Source organism: Amblyraja radiata, chromosome 2 (genome assembly GCF_010909765.2).
Source record: "Amblyraja radiata isolate CabotCenter1 chromosome 2, sAmbRad1.1.pri, whole genome shotgun sequence".
NCBI classification, from domain to species: domain Eukaryota; kingdom Metazoa; phylum Chordata; class Chondrichthyes; order Rajiformes; family Rajidae; genus Amblyraja; species Amblyraja radiata.
Genome location: NC_045957.1, coordinates 91,959,860 through 91,979,065, shown reverse-complemented (window position 1 = coordinate 91,979,065; position 19,206 = coordinate 91,959,860). Strand labels below are relative to the sequence as shown.

At 43.5% G+C, this 19,206-nt stretch overlaps 1 protein-coding gene across 1 annotated transcript in view; it reads left to right on the top strand.

Annotated features, from left to right (window-relative positions):
* Positions 1-19,206, top strand: part of cntnap2 (contactin associated protein 2) — a 1,677,584-nt gene that overhangs the window by 1,332,798 nt on the left and 325,580 nt on the right. The window contains exon 15 of the mRNA XM_033050359.1: positions 3,869-3,996. Coding sequence (XP_032906250.1) covers positions 3,869-3,996 — 128 coding nt within the window. The remainder of the gene's footprint in view (positions 1-3,868; positions 3,997-19,206) is intronic.

Sequence of the window (19,206 nt, the reverse complement as noted above, 5' to 3'; positions counted from 1 at the left end):
GATTTCATATGACAGAGGGAAAGAGGCCATGAGGTCCATCCTTCTGTCATATCAAATAATGGGATGATGAATATGAAGCATGTTATCTATTTGGTGAGAGATTGCAAAGCACTATGCCAGTTCTCTGGGCCATCTCATCTGTGTTTGTAACCTGTTCTATCTCTCATGCCCATCAATTCTCCCCACTTCTCCTGTCATTTACCTTCACTAGAGGAAATTCAGAGTCATCATTTAACCTACCAACATGTCTTTGGGATATAGAGGGAACCAAATGACCCACACTCCCACACTGGTTAAAACCCAGACTGTCACAGGGAGAAATGTGCAAACTCCACCTGGACAGCACTGGAGATCAGAACTGAACAAGAGTCACTGGAACTATTGTATAACCTATCATTCCAACTGATCATACATGTTCTATTTCAATTTAAATTGGAAATGGTCAAATGATATAAACAGGAACCTTTTAAAAAACACAGCAGTGTTCCACCATTACATCGCAAGTCATCCCATGTACATTAAAAAAAAATAAGTTTTAAAAAACACAGTAGCTTTGTGACGCCAGAGATCTCCATTGTGACGCAAGTCACGGCAACCCTCCCCAAGTGCGCCTCCCCATCCCTCTTCCTACCCCTATCCTCCTCCATTCCTCCTCATCCCCACCACTTCCTCCCCCACCTCTTCACCCTCCCTCTTCTTTCTCCTCTCCTCCTCCCCTCCCCCACTCCCCCCCTTACAATTGACAACAGACAATAGGTGCAGGAGTAGGCCATTCGGTCCCTCGAGCCAAGACCGCCATTCAATGTGATCATGGCTGATCATCCACAATCAGTTCCTGCCTTCTCCCCATATCCCTTGATCTTTAAGAACTCTGTCTAGCTCTCTCTTGATAGCATCCAGAGAACCAGCCTCCACCGCCCTCTGAGGCAGAGAATTCCACCCACTCACAACTCTCTGTGTGAAAAAGATTTTCCTCATCTCTGTTCTAAATGGCTTACCCCTTATTCTTAACTTGTGGCCCCTGGTTCTGGACTCCCCCAACATTGGGAACATGTTTCCTGCCTTTAGCGTGTCCAAACCCTTAATAATCTTGTATGTTTCAATAAGATACCCTTTCATCCTTCTAAATTCCAGAGTATACAAGCCTAGCCGCTCCATTCTATCAACATTGACAGTCCCGACATTCCGGGATTTAACCTGGTGAACTTACGCTGCACTCCCTCAATAGCAAAACCATCCTTCCTCAAATTGGGAGACCAAAACTGCACACAATACTCCAGGTGTGGTCTCACTTGGGCTCGGTACAACTGCAGAAGGACCTATTTGCTCCTATACTCACCTCTCCCTCCCTCTCATTTCCCCTGCCCTCAGTCACTCCCTCCCTCCCTCCATAACCCCTCTCCCTTCCTTCCCCCCTTGTCGTCTGTGACATGGAACTGTGTTTTTTTGTGTGTGTTTTTTGTAATGGATTTTTAAAAATGTAAATGAGATGTCATTGTAATGTGATGGTGGAACGCTGCTGTGTTTTTAAAATTTTTTTTTTAATGTAAATGAGATCCCATTGTGTTGCCATTGTGGGGTGGAACAGTGCTGACAGGCAGTTTATGTAAATGAGATTCCATTGTGACGTCATACGCTGCTAACTGCCAGTGCAGATGGAAGAGATTTTAGTCAAATTTGTTTTTGTAAAGTTTAAAATGTGAATAACGTAAAATATACCATCAATTTGAACGAAACTTGATACACCACACCACAGGACAAGTAAGGTGGGCCAAAATTTGTAGTGCTATCGTGTAATTTGGCATAATTTCAGGATCACACTCACAGACACACTCACAGACACGCAGACATATTGTATAAACAAACAAGATGAGAGTTTTAGTAATATATAGATATATATTTCCAGAAAACTGTACACCAATTGAAATGGAGACATGTTGGATTGTCATTAATTGATGTGGATTTACTGTCAGAAATGAAGCTTGGGAAGCGAATGGTGAGCTCTGGGGGGGAGGGGATCTGGTGAGGAATATCAGCAGGTGATGATGGGAGTTAAATTTCAAAGACTTAATGGACAGTGAACCCATGCAGTTAAGCCATGAATTTTATTGTGTCTACATGTAATGCTGCCCTTCATCTGAAAATACAGTGAATGAAGCCAAATGAGAATCCAGAATCAGAATATATTACGGCAGCTTTACGTACGGTACGCATTATTTTTGTGGATCGTCAAATAGAGTTACTGCACTGATGTACCAGGAAAGTTTGTGTGGCTTAAAGTTTAGTGGCGCACACTCGGATTCCATGGAGGTGTTGAATTGAATTGAATTGAATTGAATTGATTTTATTAGGGACAGTGCATATTAATAAACATTTGCATGTAATATGCAAGATTGTAGCCAGTAGCTAATTTCCATCTTTAGTCCCACACAAGGTAAACACATCCCAAACAAGGTAAAAACAAAAGACAAAAACAAAACAAACAATATGGTTTAGCCTGCAGTCATAACATAGAATAAATAACAAACACTCAACACAGTTTAAAGTCCCAAAGTCATTGTCTCTTCCCTCCTTGCTCTCCCTCTGCACTGAGGCAATCCAAGCCTCCGATGTTATGACCCCGCCGGGTGATGGTAGGTAAGTCCCGCAGGCTGAATCCGAGCTCCGCAAACGGGCCGGTTCAAACTCCGCGTCCCGGGGCGGTCGAAGCTGCCGAAGCTGCCGTCCTCCAGTCCAGTGTTGCAGAATTATATTGTTCTTTTCTCATAGTCATAGAGTCATACAACATGGAAACAGACCCATCGGCCCACTTTGCCCATCAACACTCGTCCCACCTGCCTGCATTTGACCCATATCCCTCCAAACCTCTCCTATCCATGTACCTGACCAATTGCTTCTTAAATGTTGTGATAGCACCTGCCAGAAGTATCTCCTCTGGCTGCCGGATCCATATACCCACCACCCTCTGTTTAAAAAAAGTTGCCTCTCAGGTTCCTATTATATCTTTCCCCCCTCACCTTCAACCTAAGTTCTCTAGTTCATAATTCCTCTACTCAGGGTAAAAAACTCTGCATTAATCCTATCTAATCCTCTCATGATCTTATACACCTCTCTAAGATCACCCCTTATCCTCCTGCACTCCAAGGAATGCTGAGCCTGCACAATCTCTCCCCATGGCTCTGGCACTCGAGTCCTGGCAACATCCTCCTAAACCTTCCCTGCACCCATTCCAGCTTAACAACATCTTATCATTCAATATTTATTTTGTCCGTACTTTCTTCAATTTACTTTTTCCGCACTTCTTAATACTTGCCTGTTTGCAGTTAACCCTGTTGGAGGCTTAATAGGGTAAAATAATACCACGGAGATGGGAGGATTTTACCTTGTTCTCAGCTACTAATATTGTTCCAAAGTAGTGGAACTCTGCAGTTTCATAGAGTCAACACTGTCATGTTGGAGCTCCACATCCTTGCCTGTCTCTTGTTTTGTTCTTCTCTCAGTGAACAAGATCAAGAGCAATGCTGACATAGTCCTAACTTTCTATAAACTAAGGAGCCTGAATGATTCTGATTGGAGGCAGGGTGCAGAAATGTTTAATGAAATGATTAGAGTTAGTTGGAAAATTTAGAACCAACATGGAAAAAACGTTCTAGCCAAAAATCATCTCTTACAAGTAATCCAAGTAATTGAGTATTTGTATTGAGAATGTGGAAAACTGTTCACCACAGCACTGCTCTTTTCAGGTTGTCCATTCCTCGAGTATTGTAACATTATTATAGCTGGTAATTCAGGCCTTTTTTATTGTTGTGAATTGCAGTGTTGTGAATGAATTGTATCTTATCTGTTCTTATTGTCAAACATTTTTCAGGAGGAAAGATTCCGGACTCCTCGCTTATAAAGACCACCTCCCAGTAAGCCAGGTATTAATTGGAGATACTGGCCGGTCGGGTTCTGAAGCCAAGCTCACTGTCGGTCCACTACGTTGTCAAGGAGACAGTAAGCAATCTCATTCTATGTGCATAATGTGTCACTCATTCTGTTCTCCACAGCCGTAGCAAAAACGAAGTGACATAGATATTATTGCATTTAAAACAAGAGTAAGACTTCAGACCTGCGAAAATTAATTTGCTTTTGTTTTTGCTCGTGAACTATAGAATAATTAACTTGGTATTTTAAGGTAAGATATAATTTAAAAATTCTATGTAAACACTTTATGACAAATATTTTGTAGGAATCTGTAACATACAACAAAAAATTTTAAGCAGAGTTGCCTATTTTGTAACTTAGCAAATTGCATTTGAATTGTACCAAAGGAAGTTCATGGAAAGAGAGAGAAAGCTCAAACATTGGGGAAGATGAACTATTTTTAAAGGGAGGTGACCAAAGGCAACATCAAATGCGTATGTGTTCAAGAAGGAACTGCAGATGCTGGAAGATCGAAGGTACACAAAAATGCTGGAGAAACTCAGCGGGTGCAGCAGCATCTATGGAGCGAAGGAAATAGGTGACGTTTCGGGCCGAAACCCTTCTTCAGACTGATGGGGGGGGGGGAGAAGGAAGGAAAAAGGGAGGAGGAGGAGCCCGAGGGCGGGGGGATGGGAGGAGACAGCTCGAGGGTTAAGGAAGGGGAGGAGACAGCAAGGGCTAGCAAAACTGGGAGAATTCAACGTTCATGCCATCCGGACGCAAGCAACCCAGGCGGAATATGAGGTGCTGTTCCTCCAATTTCCGGTGTTGCTCACTCTGGCAATGGAGGAGACCCAGGACAGAGAGGTCGGATTGGGAATGGGAGGGGGAGTTGAAGTGCTGAGCCACCGGGAGTTCAGGTAGGTTATTGCGGACTGAGCGGAGGTATTCGGCAAAACGATCGCCCAACCTCCGCTTAGTCTCCCCGATGTAAATCAGCTGACATCTAGAGCAGCGGATGCAGTAGATGAGGTTGGAGGAGATACAGGTGAACCTTTGTCACACCTGGAACGACTGCTTGGGTCCTTGAATGGAGTCGAGGGGGGAGGTGAAGGGACAGGTGTTGCATTTCTTGCGGTTGCAACGGAAAGTGCCTGGGGAGGGGGTGGTACGGGAGGGAAGGGAAGAATTGACAAGGGAGTTGCGGAGGGAGTACTCTTTGCGGAAGGCAGACATAGGGGGAGATGGGAAGATGTGGCGAGTGGTGGGGTCACGTTGGAGGTGGCGGAAATGGCGGAGGATTATTTGTTGTATTTACCGGCTGGTGGGGTGAAAGGTGAGGACTAGGGGTACTCTGCCCTTGTTGCGAGTGCGGGGATGGGGAGAGAGAGCAGTGTTGCGGGGTATGGATGAGACCCTGGTGCGAGTCTCATCTATGGTGGCGGAGCGGAATCCCCGTTCCCTGAAGAACGAGGACATTTCCGATGCCCTGGTGTGGAACGTCTCATCCTGGGAGCAGATGCGGCGTAGGCGGAGGAATTGGGAGTAGGGGATGGAGTCTTTACAGGGGGCAGGGTGGGAAGACATGTAGTCCAGATAGCCATGTGAGTCAGTTGGTTTGTAGTGTATGTCGGTCACAAGTCTGTCCCCTGCGATGGAGATGGTGAGGTCAAGGAATGGTAGGGAAGTGTCGGAAATGGTCCAGGTGTATTGGAGTGCCGGATGGAAGTTGGTGGTGAAGTGGATGAAGTCAGTCAGTTGTGTGTGGGTGCAGGAGGTGGCCCCAAAGCAGTCGTCAGTGTAACGGAGGTAGAGGTCGGGGATGGGGCTTTGGGAAGGTTTCTGATAATAGAAAGAATTAAAGCTAAGATGAAGGTTTAGAAGAAAAATCTAAGGAGGAAGGCATTATTGATTAAAGATTAGCTTATATCACAAAGCCTGCGTGAGCATGACTGCACACACTTCCTCAGGCATTCAGTCTACAATCTAAAATAGGTGTTGCAATGTGACGTATTTGGAAATAAGGGTGAGAATTTTGAAATTAGTACAACTTACATTTATCTCATCTGTACCACACACGGGGAATGTGTACAGTGGTGGGGGTGATAGAAGAAGCTCCTCTCTTCTTGAATTAGGCAAATGTACAACGTATGTAAATGTACGTTTAATGCTCCTGTCCCACTTAGGAAACCTGAACGGAAACCTCTGGAGACTTTGTGCCCCACCCAAGGTTTTCCTTGCGGTTCCCGGAGGTTTTTGGCAGTGTCCCTACTTGCTTCCACTACCTGCAACCTCCGACAACCACCTGCAACCTCCGGGAACCGCACGGAAACCTTGGGTGGGGCGCAAAGTCACCAGAGGTTTCCGTTCAGGTTTCCTAAGTGGGACAGGGGCATAACTCTTCAAAACCTGACAACAGTAAATAGTTGTGTATGCTTTTAGCCATGTGTAGTACTGGAGCATCATCATGAAATACTGTATATCCTTCCTGCGTGCTCAACTCCACCCCTGCACAGTAGGTGGATGAGCAGTCAATGGGAATTGTTGCCAGGTATTAGGTTGGCATGTACTAGTGGTGTTGTTTGGATTATAGAATGATAGAATGGTTGCTGCACAGTAAGAGGCCATGCAGACTATCTTGTCCACATTGGCTCTCCGCCAGGGCAACTCAGTCATCTGCACCTCAGCCCTTTCTCCACAGCCCTTCAAATATTTATTCACCAATTCCATTTTGACATCCACAAGGTAATCTGCCGCCATTACATCTTCAGGTAGTGCATTCTAGATCCCAGTCGTTGGAAATTAAATATCAACGTGATTTTAACAAGTGCGACTCCCCAAAAGAAAACCAGGGTGGAACGGTGGCACAGCGATAGAGTTGTTGCCTTACAGCACCAGTCCCAGGTTTGATCCTGACCATGGGTACTGTCTGTACGGAGTTTGTACGTTCTCTACGTGACCTGCGTGGGTTTTGTCTGGGTGTCTGGTTTCCTCTCCCATTCCAAAGATGTACAGGTTTGTAGGCTAATTGGCTCTGGTAAAACATTGTAAATTGTCCCTAGTATGTGTAGGATAGTGTTAGTGCACTGGGTGATTGCTGGTGGGCTGAATGGCCTGTTTATGTGCTCTATCTCTAAACTGAATATACTAAACTAAGTTCTCCTGCCATGTAAAGGGGTTTTCCCCAAATCAACCTTGATTCTCTTCCATTTAACTTTATGAAAATGGCATCTAGTCCTCAAATTTTCTACCAAAAGTGCACTATCCCACTATCCACGGCCCTCATTATTTTATATACTATCAAATCACCTCAAAAGAAAACCATCTCTCTAATGCCCAGAACTATTCTCACAAACCTTTCCCAGACTCTCTCTAATGGACACAAATCATTCCTATATTGTGTCCACCAGATTTGAATACAATTTTTGGATCAATGTTTTACAAATATTTAGCATGGCTTTCCTCCTTTTATACCCAAAGTCTCTGCTAAAAATTCCGACAATTTTGATTGCTTTATTAACTGCTTTCACAATCAGCCCTGCAACTTTTAATAATTTGTGCACTCATACCCCCAGGTCCCTGTGCTCCCACACCCTTTTCAAACAATATACTTTCTTCTCTATTGGCAATATGGAGTCATACAGCACAGAAAAGTGAGGCCCGCTGTGTCTCTGCAGGCCATAGAGTAGAAATGCTATATCTCATTTTCCAGTACATGGCTCATGTGTGTCAAGTGCTCAGTTCACTGTCCACATTGTTTCTTCTCATTCTTCCCGCTGAATTGCATCATCTCTCATTTCTGTGAGTTAAATTTAATCTGCCAAGCGCATTCAATTGCCTGTTTAATTCCTTCTGCAATATTCACTATCCTCCTCAAAGTTCACAATATTGCCATGCTGTATGCCATCAACAAAGCTAGGAATTCTGGCTTTCACACTCAAATCAATATCATTAATGGAGATCATTTAAAACAGTGATCCTACTGTTATTTGTCTCTCCAATCTGAATAACAACCATTCACCATGATCTAATTTTGCCCTTTAATTAAGACAACGTTACAGCTACACTAGTAAAACCTCTCTTTAGGGTATTTATCTCATTATCTTTTATCCTCACACCTGCATTTGTCCAACAATCTGCCTATCAAAATCAGCCCCCCCCACCATATCGGTACCTATCTGCCACTTGCCAGACTTTGCCCTACCTCTCCTCTCTTCCAGCTTTCTTCCCCCCCTTATGATCAGTGCAGGAAGGTCCCACCCCAAATTATTAGCTATCCATGTTCTCAAGAGATGATGCCTGACCCGCTAACTTAGTGTCTCTCTTTAGGGTGTGTGCTTCAACTTCATAGACATGCCTGTTATGTGGTTCCTCATCTAAGTCTTTCTGGAAGTCCATGTAAACCATATTGACTGCATTTCCTTAATCTATCTGTTGCATTGAATACATCTTATCAAATTGGTTAAACATGACATGCCCATGACAAATCCATGCTGGCTTAAGGGCCTGTCCCACTTATGCGATTTTTTCGGCGACTTACCGTCACACGTCATAGTCGCAGCAGGTCGCCGAAAATCATCAAAATGTTGAAAATCCAACGGCGACCAGAAAAATGTTTGACTCTTTGGGTCACTACTTACGACTATACACAACTCTTTGTGCTTTTACTCACGACATGTCACGGGGTGACGCCTGTACGGTCGTGAGTAGTGGCCCAAAGAGTTGTACCTTTTTCTGGTCGCCACTGGATTTTCAACATTTTGAAATTTTTCGCCGACCTGCTGCGACTATAACGGGTGCCGGCAAGTCGCCGAAAAATTTGCGTAAGTGGGACAGGCCCTTTACTTTCATCAAATCAGTTTCCTCCAGATGACTATTAATCCTGTTCTGAATCAATGTTATTAAAAGCTTTTCCACTACTGAGGTTTGACTTGAAGTTGTTAGGCATATTCTCCCTCCTTTTTAGACAATAGGTGCAGGAGTAGGCCATTCGGCCCTTCGAGCCAGCACCGCCATTCAATGTGATCATGGCTGATCATCCCCAATCTGTACCCCATTCCTGCCTTCTCCCCATATCCCCTGACTCCGCTATCTTTAAGAGCCCTATCTAGCTCTCTCTTGAAAGTATCCAGAGAACCTGCCTCCACCGCCCTCTGAGGCAGAGAATTTCACAGACTCACAACTCTCTGTGAGAAAAAGCGTTTCCTCGTCTCCGTTCTAAATGGCTTACCCCTTATTCTTAAACTGTGGCCCCTGGTTCTGGACTCCCCCAAAATCGGGAACATGTTTCCTGCCCCTAGCATGTCCAAACCCTTAACAATCTTATATGTTTCAACGGGAACATGCAGAAGGATCTCTTTGCTCCTATACTCGACAACTCTTGTTATAAAGGCCAACATTTTGTTGAACAAGGCACTAATATTTACTGTTCTCCAGAAATGTTTTCCTCTATTTCTCTCTAAAACCTTGGATGGATCCCTTCCAGTACTGCTGCCTCACCAGACATTGTTTCTGAAACCTCCCTGCTATTAATTTTTAACATATTAAATATCTCATCTATATCCTGTTTCATCATTACTTAGAGAGCACCTTCTTCCCTGCAAAGGTAGTTGTCAGCTAATCATTTACTATCTCATAAGTGCCTTCAGCACTCATTCCTTTCCAGTCTTCACTCCTCCATTGCACCATTTACAAGACAATAGAATGATTTGAATCTGAAGGAGAATTCAAGATGAATTGAAAGTTGTGTGAGATGAACTTCGATAACTGATAATGCTTGAACAGTATTTTAGTTTAGTTTCGAGATGCAGCGTGGAAACAGGCCCTTCGGCCCACCAAGTCCACGTTGTCCAGTGATCCCTGTACAATAGAACTATTTTACACACTGGGGACAATTTCCACTTTTTACCAAAGCCAAATAACCTACAAACCTGTACATCGTTGGAGTGTGGTCAGGAAAGCGGAGCACCCAGGGAAAACCAATGTGGTCAGGGGTGGAACGTACAAACTCTGTCCAGAATCAGGATTGAACCCGGGTCTCTGACACTGTAAGGCAGCAACTCTACCGCTGCGTCACTGTGCTGTCCCAAGGGTAGGAAACTATGATCAACTTTCCTAGTTTTACTCAACCTTTGGGTTGTAGAGGAATTGTTCTCAGGACATTTCGTTTCCGTTTATATCTCTGGCATGTTCAACTGTGTTTGTGTGCACATCGATGGAAACAAAATATCAGATGGATTTTTAAAAAGTGCTCCTGTCATGGTGGAACAGGACAGGTATGATGCACCAGGTTTGTTTTCTCTTATGTATTGATTTCAAAGGATTGAAATATGAAGCCTGGTGGTTTCTGAAGTGCTGCTCAGATTGGGAAGAGCATGGAAGTAGGAACTGGTCTCTTTGATACTGTGATAATGCATGCTCACAGCTCATGAACCAGTTTGAACTAAAGAGCCCAAACTGAGATCAATGGGATCCCATGCTGACTCCTCTGCAGGTTTGTCTGCCCAACTAACTGATCAAAGGTATTTCACGGAGCACTCATCTCAAAAAATGTATTTGCCTTTTTTGCATTCCATTCCAAACTAAAACAAAATTAGATTAGCCCTTTTTGGATTGACTCACATTAAAACCTCTCATGGCAGAATTTTATCCTCAGTGACCTGGTGTAAATTCACAATATGCTGTTGTACTCTATTTAGATATTCAAGGAAAATACGAAGAGCTGGAAAATCTAAGCAGGTCATGCAGCATCTGTGGACAGGGTGTGGACAAACGACGTTTCAGGTCGGGACCTACCTTTAGACCTTGAGTCTAAAGAAGGTCACAACTAGAAACATCACCTGTCCATTACATAGATACATAGAAAATAGGTGCAGGAGTAGGCCATTCGGCCCTTCGAGCCTGCACCGCCATTCAATATGATCATGGCTGATCATCCAACTCAGTATCCCGTACCTGCCTTCTCTCCATACCCCCTGATCCCTTTAGCCACAAGGGCCACATCTAATTCCCTCTTAAATATAGCCAATGAACTGGCCTCAACTACCCTCTGTGGCAGAGAGTTCCAGAGATTCACCACTCTGTGTGTGAAAAAGTTTCTTCTCATCTCGGTCCTAAAGGATTTCCTCCTTATCCTTAAGCTGTGACCCCTTGTCCTGGACTTCCCCAACATCGGGAACAATCTTCCTGCATCTAGCCTGTCCAACCCCATAAGAATTTTGTACGTTTCTATAAGATCCCCTCTCAATCTCCTAAATTCTAGCGAGTATAAGCCAAGTCTATCCAGTCTTTCTTCATATGAAAGTCCTGACATCCCAGGAATCAGTCTGAGGGAACTCTCACTCATTCCCCCCACATATACTGCCTGACCGGCTGAGTTACTCCAGCACTTCATGTTTTGCTGAAGTTTCCAGCATCTGTAGTTCCTTTTATCCCCAATTTAGACATTTAGTTCCATTCTGACTTCAATGGAACCAAATTTTAGTAGTGCAACACATAACCTAAAGCTGACAACTGGGCTAAGGTGAACGCCAAGAGCAAGCTTCCACATGTGTTTTTCCTGCCAATTAGTACCAATAACATGGACATGACAGCCTAGCGACAGTTAATAAAATTATTATTTTTGATCCACATCTAACATTTCAGAATAAGTCTCCCCTTAGAGGTCATCACACAGTTCACATTGACAGGCTATTATGTTGGATCCTGTGATGCTACCAATATTATTTCAGCTATATAGAAAATGCTAATAAGGTTTTGTGAATGTCACAATCTGAACCTTTTGTTTGATGTATAAGGGGAATATTTGCTTGCGATCAGCTCTCCTGTGCACCAATATGTAGCCACTATCTCTGTGTAAAATACTGAAATGTCACGACCATTGACATTTCAGAACCTAACCATTGAATCATGTATCAAGCAAATAAATAGTTTCCTTTGCCTTGATGAAAAAGTTTAAACTTTTACAATGATTTATTTTTGTAAAATGGAACCAGTAAATAAAGGTTTCTGAAATTATTTGTAATTATTTGTGATCTTATGTAATCATGAGTGTTTGAACAACTGGAATAGGCTAATCTTAACAATCTGAGATAATTAGCATTCTCATTAAGGCTGAGATCATTAATCTGGGATTTTCCACTATAAACAAATATTTTGATGGGAAGGAACAATTATCATTGAAAATTCTCACTCATTCTCTTTGACCAAACTACATAGAGCATGTAAGAGTATGCATTTATAATTAAATAACATGTTTAATCCGTCGGACATTGATTAAAACATTTAAATGGATTTAACGAGAAATATAAAAGAATAACTTATAATGTATCATAATCACTCATAATAACTCATAATTCCTCCGAAATTTCTGCCACCTCCAAAGGGATCCCACCACTGGCCACATATTCCCATCTCTACCCCTTTTCGCCTTCCGTAGAGACTGCTCCCACCGCAACTCCCTGGTTGACTTATCCCTTCCTACCCAAACCACCAGGTATCTTCCCCTGCAACCTCAGAAGATGCAACACCTGTCACTATACCGCCTCCCTCAACTCTGTCCAAGGACCCCGACAGTCCTTTCAGGTTTGGCAGAGGTTCACTTGCACCTCCTCCAACCTCATCTACTGTATCCATTGTTTAAGATGTGGACCCTTATACATCGGCGAGACGAAACGCAGACTGAGCGATTGTTTCACCTTTGTTCAGCCCACGTGAACCAAACTCATCTCCCGGTTGCTGGACACTTTAATTCTCCTTCCCATTCCTACACAAACCTTTCTGTCCTCAGTCTCCTCCATTGTCAGAATGAGGCTAAATGCAAATTGGAGGAACAGCATCTCATATTTTGCTTGGGCAGCTTACAGCCCAGTGGTATGAATATTGATTTCTCTCACTTCAGGTAGTCCCGGCATTCCCTCCCTCTCTATCCCTCCCCCACCCAAGTCGCACTAGCTTCTCATTTTCACCCTACAAACAGCTTACAATGGCCTGCTCGCTTTATCATCGTTACTTTTTTTCATATCTTTCATTCATAGTTCTTTATCTCTGCACATCACCATCTATATCTCTCATTTCCCTTATGCCTAACCAGGCTGAAGAAGGGTCTTGACTCGAAACGTCACCCATTCCTTCTCTCCGGACATGCTGCCTGTCCTGCTGAGTTGCTCCATCTTTTGGGTCTATCTTCGGTTTAAACCAGCATCTGTAGTTCCTTATTACACAACTTGTAATGTATAGTCAGACATGGATTTTTCGTCAGAGTAGATTTGTCACGAAACAATGACAATGCGGAAATTGTATAAAATCCAAAGTTTAAACTCAACTAAGTTTCCTGTTTTCTGGTTCTTGAAAGCAGTCTAAATTCTGATGCAAAATATCACCCATTACAGGATAATTTTAATTTAACTTTCTCAGTCCAAATTGGGAAAATTATGGAGAATAAAATTTCGCAAAGTGTGATAAGAGAAGCAGACTTGATACCATCAGTGTCCCACCAGATGAGTTATGCATTATCCTCATTGCCAACACTCTCCATCCCCAATCTTCCATAATTGTAAATGCTGCAACAAAAAATATCAGACACAAGAAACTGCAGATGCTGGAATCTGGAGCAGATGGAAGTCCAGATGAAGATTCTCGAATAAAATGATTACTGTTTGGTTTCCACCCATCGATGCTATCTAACACTGTAGAGACTTTAGAGATACAATTCAGAAATAGTCCCTTTAGACCACCAAGTCCGTGCTGACCAGCGACCACTAACACTGTCCTACACACTAGACAAGTTATTATTATACCAAAGCCAATTAACCTACAAACCTGTACATCTTTGGAGTGTGGGAGAAAACCGAAACACCCGGAAAAACCCCACAAAGTCACAGGAAGAACGTACAAACTCCTTCCAGACAGCACCCATAATCAAGATTGAACCCAAGTCTCTGGCGCTGTGAGACAGCAACACTACTGCTGTGCTACTGTGCCACCTACTGTGCCACCTGCTAGGAACCCATTGAGTTCCTCCATTAGTTTACTCAGTTGCTACAAAAAAAAAGGCAAAGGCAATTTTTGTTTTGGAAAATGGACATGTGGCCATTCAAGGGCACGCTCATTCATTGTTGTATGTTACTCGCATCTTGTCCATGAATCAAATTGCAGTTACTAATGTTTTGCCTCATTATTATGTTCATGTTCTTAAGTGATATGAGCAGAAATAGGCCATTCAGCCTCTCAAGTCTACTCCATCTTTCAGTCATGGCTGATCTAACTCTTCCCCCTGCCTTCTCCCCATAACCCCTGACACCCGGACTAATCAAGAATCTATCTATCGCTACCTTAAAAATATCCATTGATGGCCTCCACAGCCTTCTGTGTAATGAATTCCACAGATTCACCATCCTCTGACTAAAGAAATTCCTCCTCATCGTCCTAAAGGAACGACCTTTTATTCTGAGGCTGACCTCTGGTCCTAGACTCTCCCACTAGTGGAAACATCATCTCCACATCCACTCTATCCAATCCTTTTGAGCTTGAATGTGTGATTAAGTTTAATGAAGTGTGATCATATCTCTTTGTGGTGAATGGTGAGTTGGGAAACACTTTAGGGCCTGTCCCACTTGGCCGTCATTTGCGCCTCATTTACGCGTCATATGTAAAATAGGTCGACGCGTCGTGATGCGCGAAGTCGCGCGCAAATCACGCGTCAGCACTGCCATCTGGTGCGCGTGACATCATTGGAATACCCTGTGGCACGCGGCAGGATGTTGACGCAAGGACGTAAGGACGTTGACGCATGGTGACGTAACCATGCATCACCACGCGATACACGTGAGACGTCGGGATGCCAGCGTACGACGCCAATGCGTCAGCATACGTAACCAATGCGTCTGCGTGTGTACGTGATACGGCACGCAGGTGGCGCGCTAGGATTTTGTTCCTGTAGTAAATCCTGGAGCGCCACGCGATACCGCGCGCCACTGCATACCATGCCTCACCATGCGCAACGCATGCACACCCCATGCGTCCCGACACGTCTGTTGTACTTCCTGGTCCGGTTTCTGTTATACCATTGTTATGACTCTGGAATTACCACAAGTACACGTATTTGAGGTTTGAAGCTGTGCATAAATCAAGGCTGTTTATTTCACGGCCATCTGGAATCAGAGTGCCTGCCCATATTACATCATTCCCACATATACATGTTGCTACGTGGGCAAACAAAGTAGTCCTTGTGATATAACAAAGTAGTCCTTGCAATATCACAACAGCGTCGACCTAATTTACATATAACGCGTAAATGAGGCGCAAATGACGGCCAAGTGGGACAGGCCCTTTAGCAAATTAAGTTGAAGAAATCATCCTTGAACTTAAAACTGAGGAATTGTTTTTTGATGAAGACACATTATATTGGAACAGCATGAGTGAAAAGGATAAAGCCGGAATCCCTTTAATGCAGCCCTCGTTTAATTATATTTCAAAGTGTGTTTGTTTAGCTAAAACAATGGCTTAGAAATTCAATCACAAAGCATCTGCTATTTTTTTGTTCTACTCGTTTGAGCAGTAGTGTAAAATCAACCAAAAAGCACAATTAGCACTTGAAATGTGAGCTTCTAATGTGCATGCCACTGTGTGTGTAACATGTGTGGACACAGAAGCTGCCTGATGCACAGCTGGCACATCAATAGCTGGTACATCAATAGATGTTTAATATCACCGCTGCAACATTGAAGCATACACGTGTTACCAGCAAGCAGTATCAGGATCGACTGCGAAAAGTAAATCTTTGAAGGTCTGCCGTAGCATAAACTATGACACAAAATGCTTATGCTGGTGTTGGGGGAGGGGGCACTGTCACAGTGGGCAAAGAGGTCATTGTGGACATGAAGAGCCGAAGGGTCAGTTTCTGTGCTGTACTACTCTATCTGTGAGTCTTCATTTTTCACTAGACAGCTTGGTTGGCATGGGCGAGTTGGACTGAATAATATCAGAGAACAAAATGAAGGAGATTGGGATCCAGGGAAAAGGTGACCTGGCAACATTTCCTACGAGACCAGGAGCAGCAGCAGTAACGTAGATTGAAACATGCACTCAAAATAAGGATGAGTAAAACCTGTGGACTTAATTGTTCGTCAGAGGTGAAACAAGTGCGGGCAGCTATGGTGTACCAGTAAGAAAATGACTCGAGTCAAGTCATGTCACTTTTATTTCTATAGCACATTTAAAAAACAACTCTCATTGACCAAAGTGCTTTACATTGGTGGAGGTACTAACAGTGGTTCATAGATTAAGTACATACATAAATACATACATACATATAGCCCTCCCTCAGAGGACGTCAAGAAAAGCTTGCGAGTAAAGATGAGTTTTAAGTCTCGACTTAAAGGAGTCGATGGAGGGGGCAGTTCTGATGGGAAGAGGGATGCTGTTCCACAGTCTAGGAGTTGCAACCATAAAGGCGCGGTCGCCCCTGAGCTTATGCCCAGACCGCGGGATGTTCAGTAGGTATGTTGCAAAATTTACCTTCAGCGGCACTGCAGTTCTGTCGCGGCCCGTGTGCGCGACTTTGGTGCCTTTGAGAGGGGGGAAGGTTTAAAACGTGATTTTCTCTAGGCTATTGAAATCGAGGTTGTTCAGCCTACTTAGTTGCTGATGAAAAATCGCTGCGAAATTCGTTCACTGCAGCTATTTTTAAACTAAATTGGGTTATTTAATTGTTATAGTAGATTAAAAATCATCCTCTAAAACCGCGAACGCCGACAACGAGACGGATCTTATGTAGGGGACAAGGCAAGGCAGGTTGTTATATTTTTACATTAAAAAGTGCTTCTTAAGATCCATTTATTCAAATTTTTAGGTTGCGTGTACGTGACATTCGAATCATGTCTTATTGTGAATTCTTGTGTGAATGTTCTTTGGACACTTAGGCTATTTAAAAATGTTCATCTTTCCTTAAGAAATGGATAGATGTTTAGATCTAGTAATTGAATTTTGGAATTAGCTACAATTGGGTAACTAACTAATTATATGCTTTAATTTCAGGTCATCCAAGTAAGATTGTTTAATATTTGTTTCAGAATGCTTCAATCTATAATCTGAAAATTTCTTTCAGTTCTCTTAATTTTTAATAAAGTTATGGCCATTTGACTGTCCTTGATCACAACTTTTGTGTTAAGTCAATGGAAAATCAATAGGGAACAAGATGCTAATTTCCGAGTATGAAAATGGCCATAACTTTTTTAATACTGAAGATATGAAAGTGAATTAGGTGTCAAATTAAACTTCTTTTATGCTTTATCTGATGGGATAAATTGCAGACTTGATTTTTAAAATCTCAAAATTTTGTAACATTGCTATGTTCAGTAACCCGAAGTCGGCCGATCTGAGGGACCTGGAGGTGGCGTGGTGGGTAAGCAGACTTTTGATGTAGGTGGGGGCAAGCCCATTAAGGGCTTTGTAAACTTAAAGAAGTATCTTGAAATTTATTCGGAACTGCACAGGGATGATGTGGTCCCTTTTTCTGGTGCCCGTCGGGAGTCTCGCTGTGGCGTTTTGGCGGGACAGGGAAGATTGGCTCATGCCAGTGTAAAGGGAGTTGCAGTAGCCGAGGTGGGAGGAGATCAATGTGTGGATGATCTTTTCGAGGTCATCAAACTGGAGGAATTGTTTTATTTTAGCTATCGTCCGAAGCTGGAAGAAGCTAGCTTTTACCACGGCATTGACTTGTTTGTCAAATTTCAATGCTGAGTCAAATATCACGCCAAGGTTTTTGACGTGAGGTTTGAGTAATGGGGTAAGGCTTCGAAGGCTGCCTGCTATCGTTTTGATTGAGTCGGAGGGGCCAAGAAGGATGACCTCAGACTTACTCTTGTTTAGTTGGAGGAAGTTCTGGGCCATCCAACACTTTATATCCTCGAGGCAGTGGATAAGGTTAAAAAGATTTGATCGGTTGTCGGGCTTCAGGGGGAGATAGAGTTGTGTATCGTCTGCATAGCAATGGAAGGAAATGCCGTGCCTTTGAATGACTTGGCCTAAGGGGAGCATATACAGGGAGAAGAGAATGGGGCCAAGGATGGAACCTTGTGGAACCCCGCAGCAGAGGCTAGCTGGGGAGGAGAAAGAGTTGCCTATGTTAGTAGAGAAACTCCTACCTTTGAGGTAGGAGATGAACCAGCTCAGGGCAGTGCCAACAATACCAACCCCGTACCGGAGACGGTCAATTAGGATGGTGTGGTCAACAGTGTCAAATGCTGCGCTGAGGTCGAGAAGGAGCAGGATTGCACAGTCGCCGGAGTCAACAGTGAGAAGTAGGTCATTATGTACCTTCAACAAAGCACACTCTGTGCTGTGGTGGGCCCTGAAACCTGATTGGAAAGTTTCCAAGATAGTATTTTGGTGAAGGTAAGGCATAAGTTGACTTAAAATTATCTTTTCAAGGGCTTTTGAAAGGAAAGGCAGTTTTGAAATAGGTCTGTAGTTGCTTGGCAAGGTGGGGTCGAGGTTAGGTTTTTTCATGAGGGGCTGGACCACCGCATGCTTGAAGCAGGTAGGAACAGTGCCAGTGGCCAGAGAACTGTTGAAGATGACGAGGATGCTGGGACCGGCTATTGTAATGACATCCTTCAGAAGGGCAGAGGGGACAATGTTGAGGGGGCAGGTAGTAGGTTTCATGGTGGTGACCAGTTTTACTAGGGAGGGTAAAGAAACGGGTTGGAAACAGTCTAATTCTGAAGAATAGACCAATGAGACAGCCAGGTCACGGATGGGAGGGGAAATATTCGATCTGATGTTCTTAACTTTGCTTGTGAAAAATGTAGTAAATTCCTCGCACTTAGCAGGGGACCCAGTTAAGCTGGTGTTGGGGGCAGGACATATGATAAGGTGATGGTACTAAAACCTTGAAGTTATGAGCGTTTTTGGAAATAAGGGCGGAAAAGTATTTTTGTTCTTGCAGATTTTACTGCTTCCTGGTATTTGTGAAGATTGTTTTTCAGAAGTTCAAAGGAAATTTGAAGCTTATCAGATTTGTACTTCCGTTCTGATTTTCTGCACCCTCTTCTTAGGGCTCTGGTGGTGTCATTGAGCCACGGCCAGCCTTTAGGCTTAGGCTTTTTCATTTTAAGAGGAGCAACAGAATCCAGGATGGAAGAGCAAGTAGTATTGAATAAAGAAATTAGGTCGCGGTGCTGAGATGGAGGGGAGACGCCTCAATAGTGCAGATGTCAGGGACGGCTAAGAGAGCCCCAGAGAACTTACTGGCAGTCGAGTCAGTATCGTAGTCAGTACCAATGGGTTATCTCAATTGGG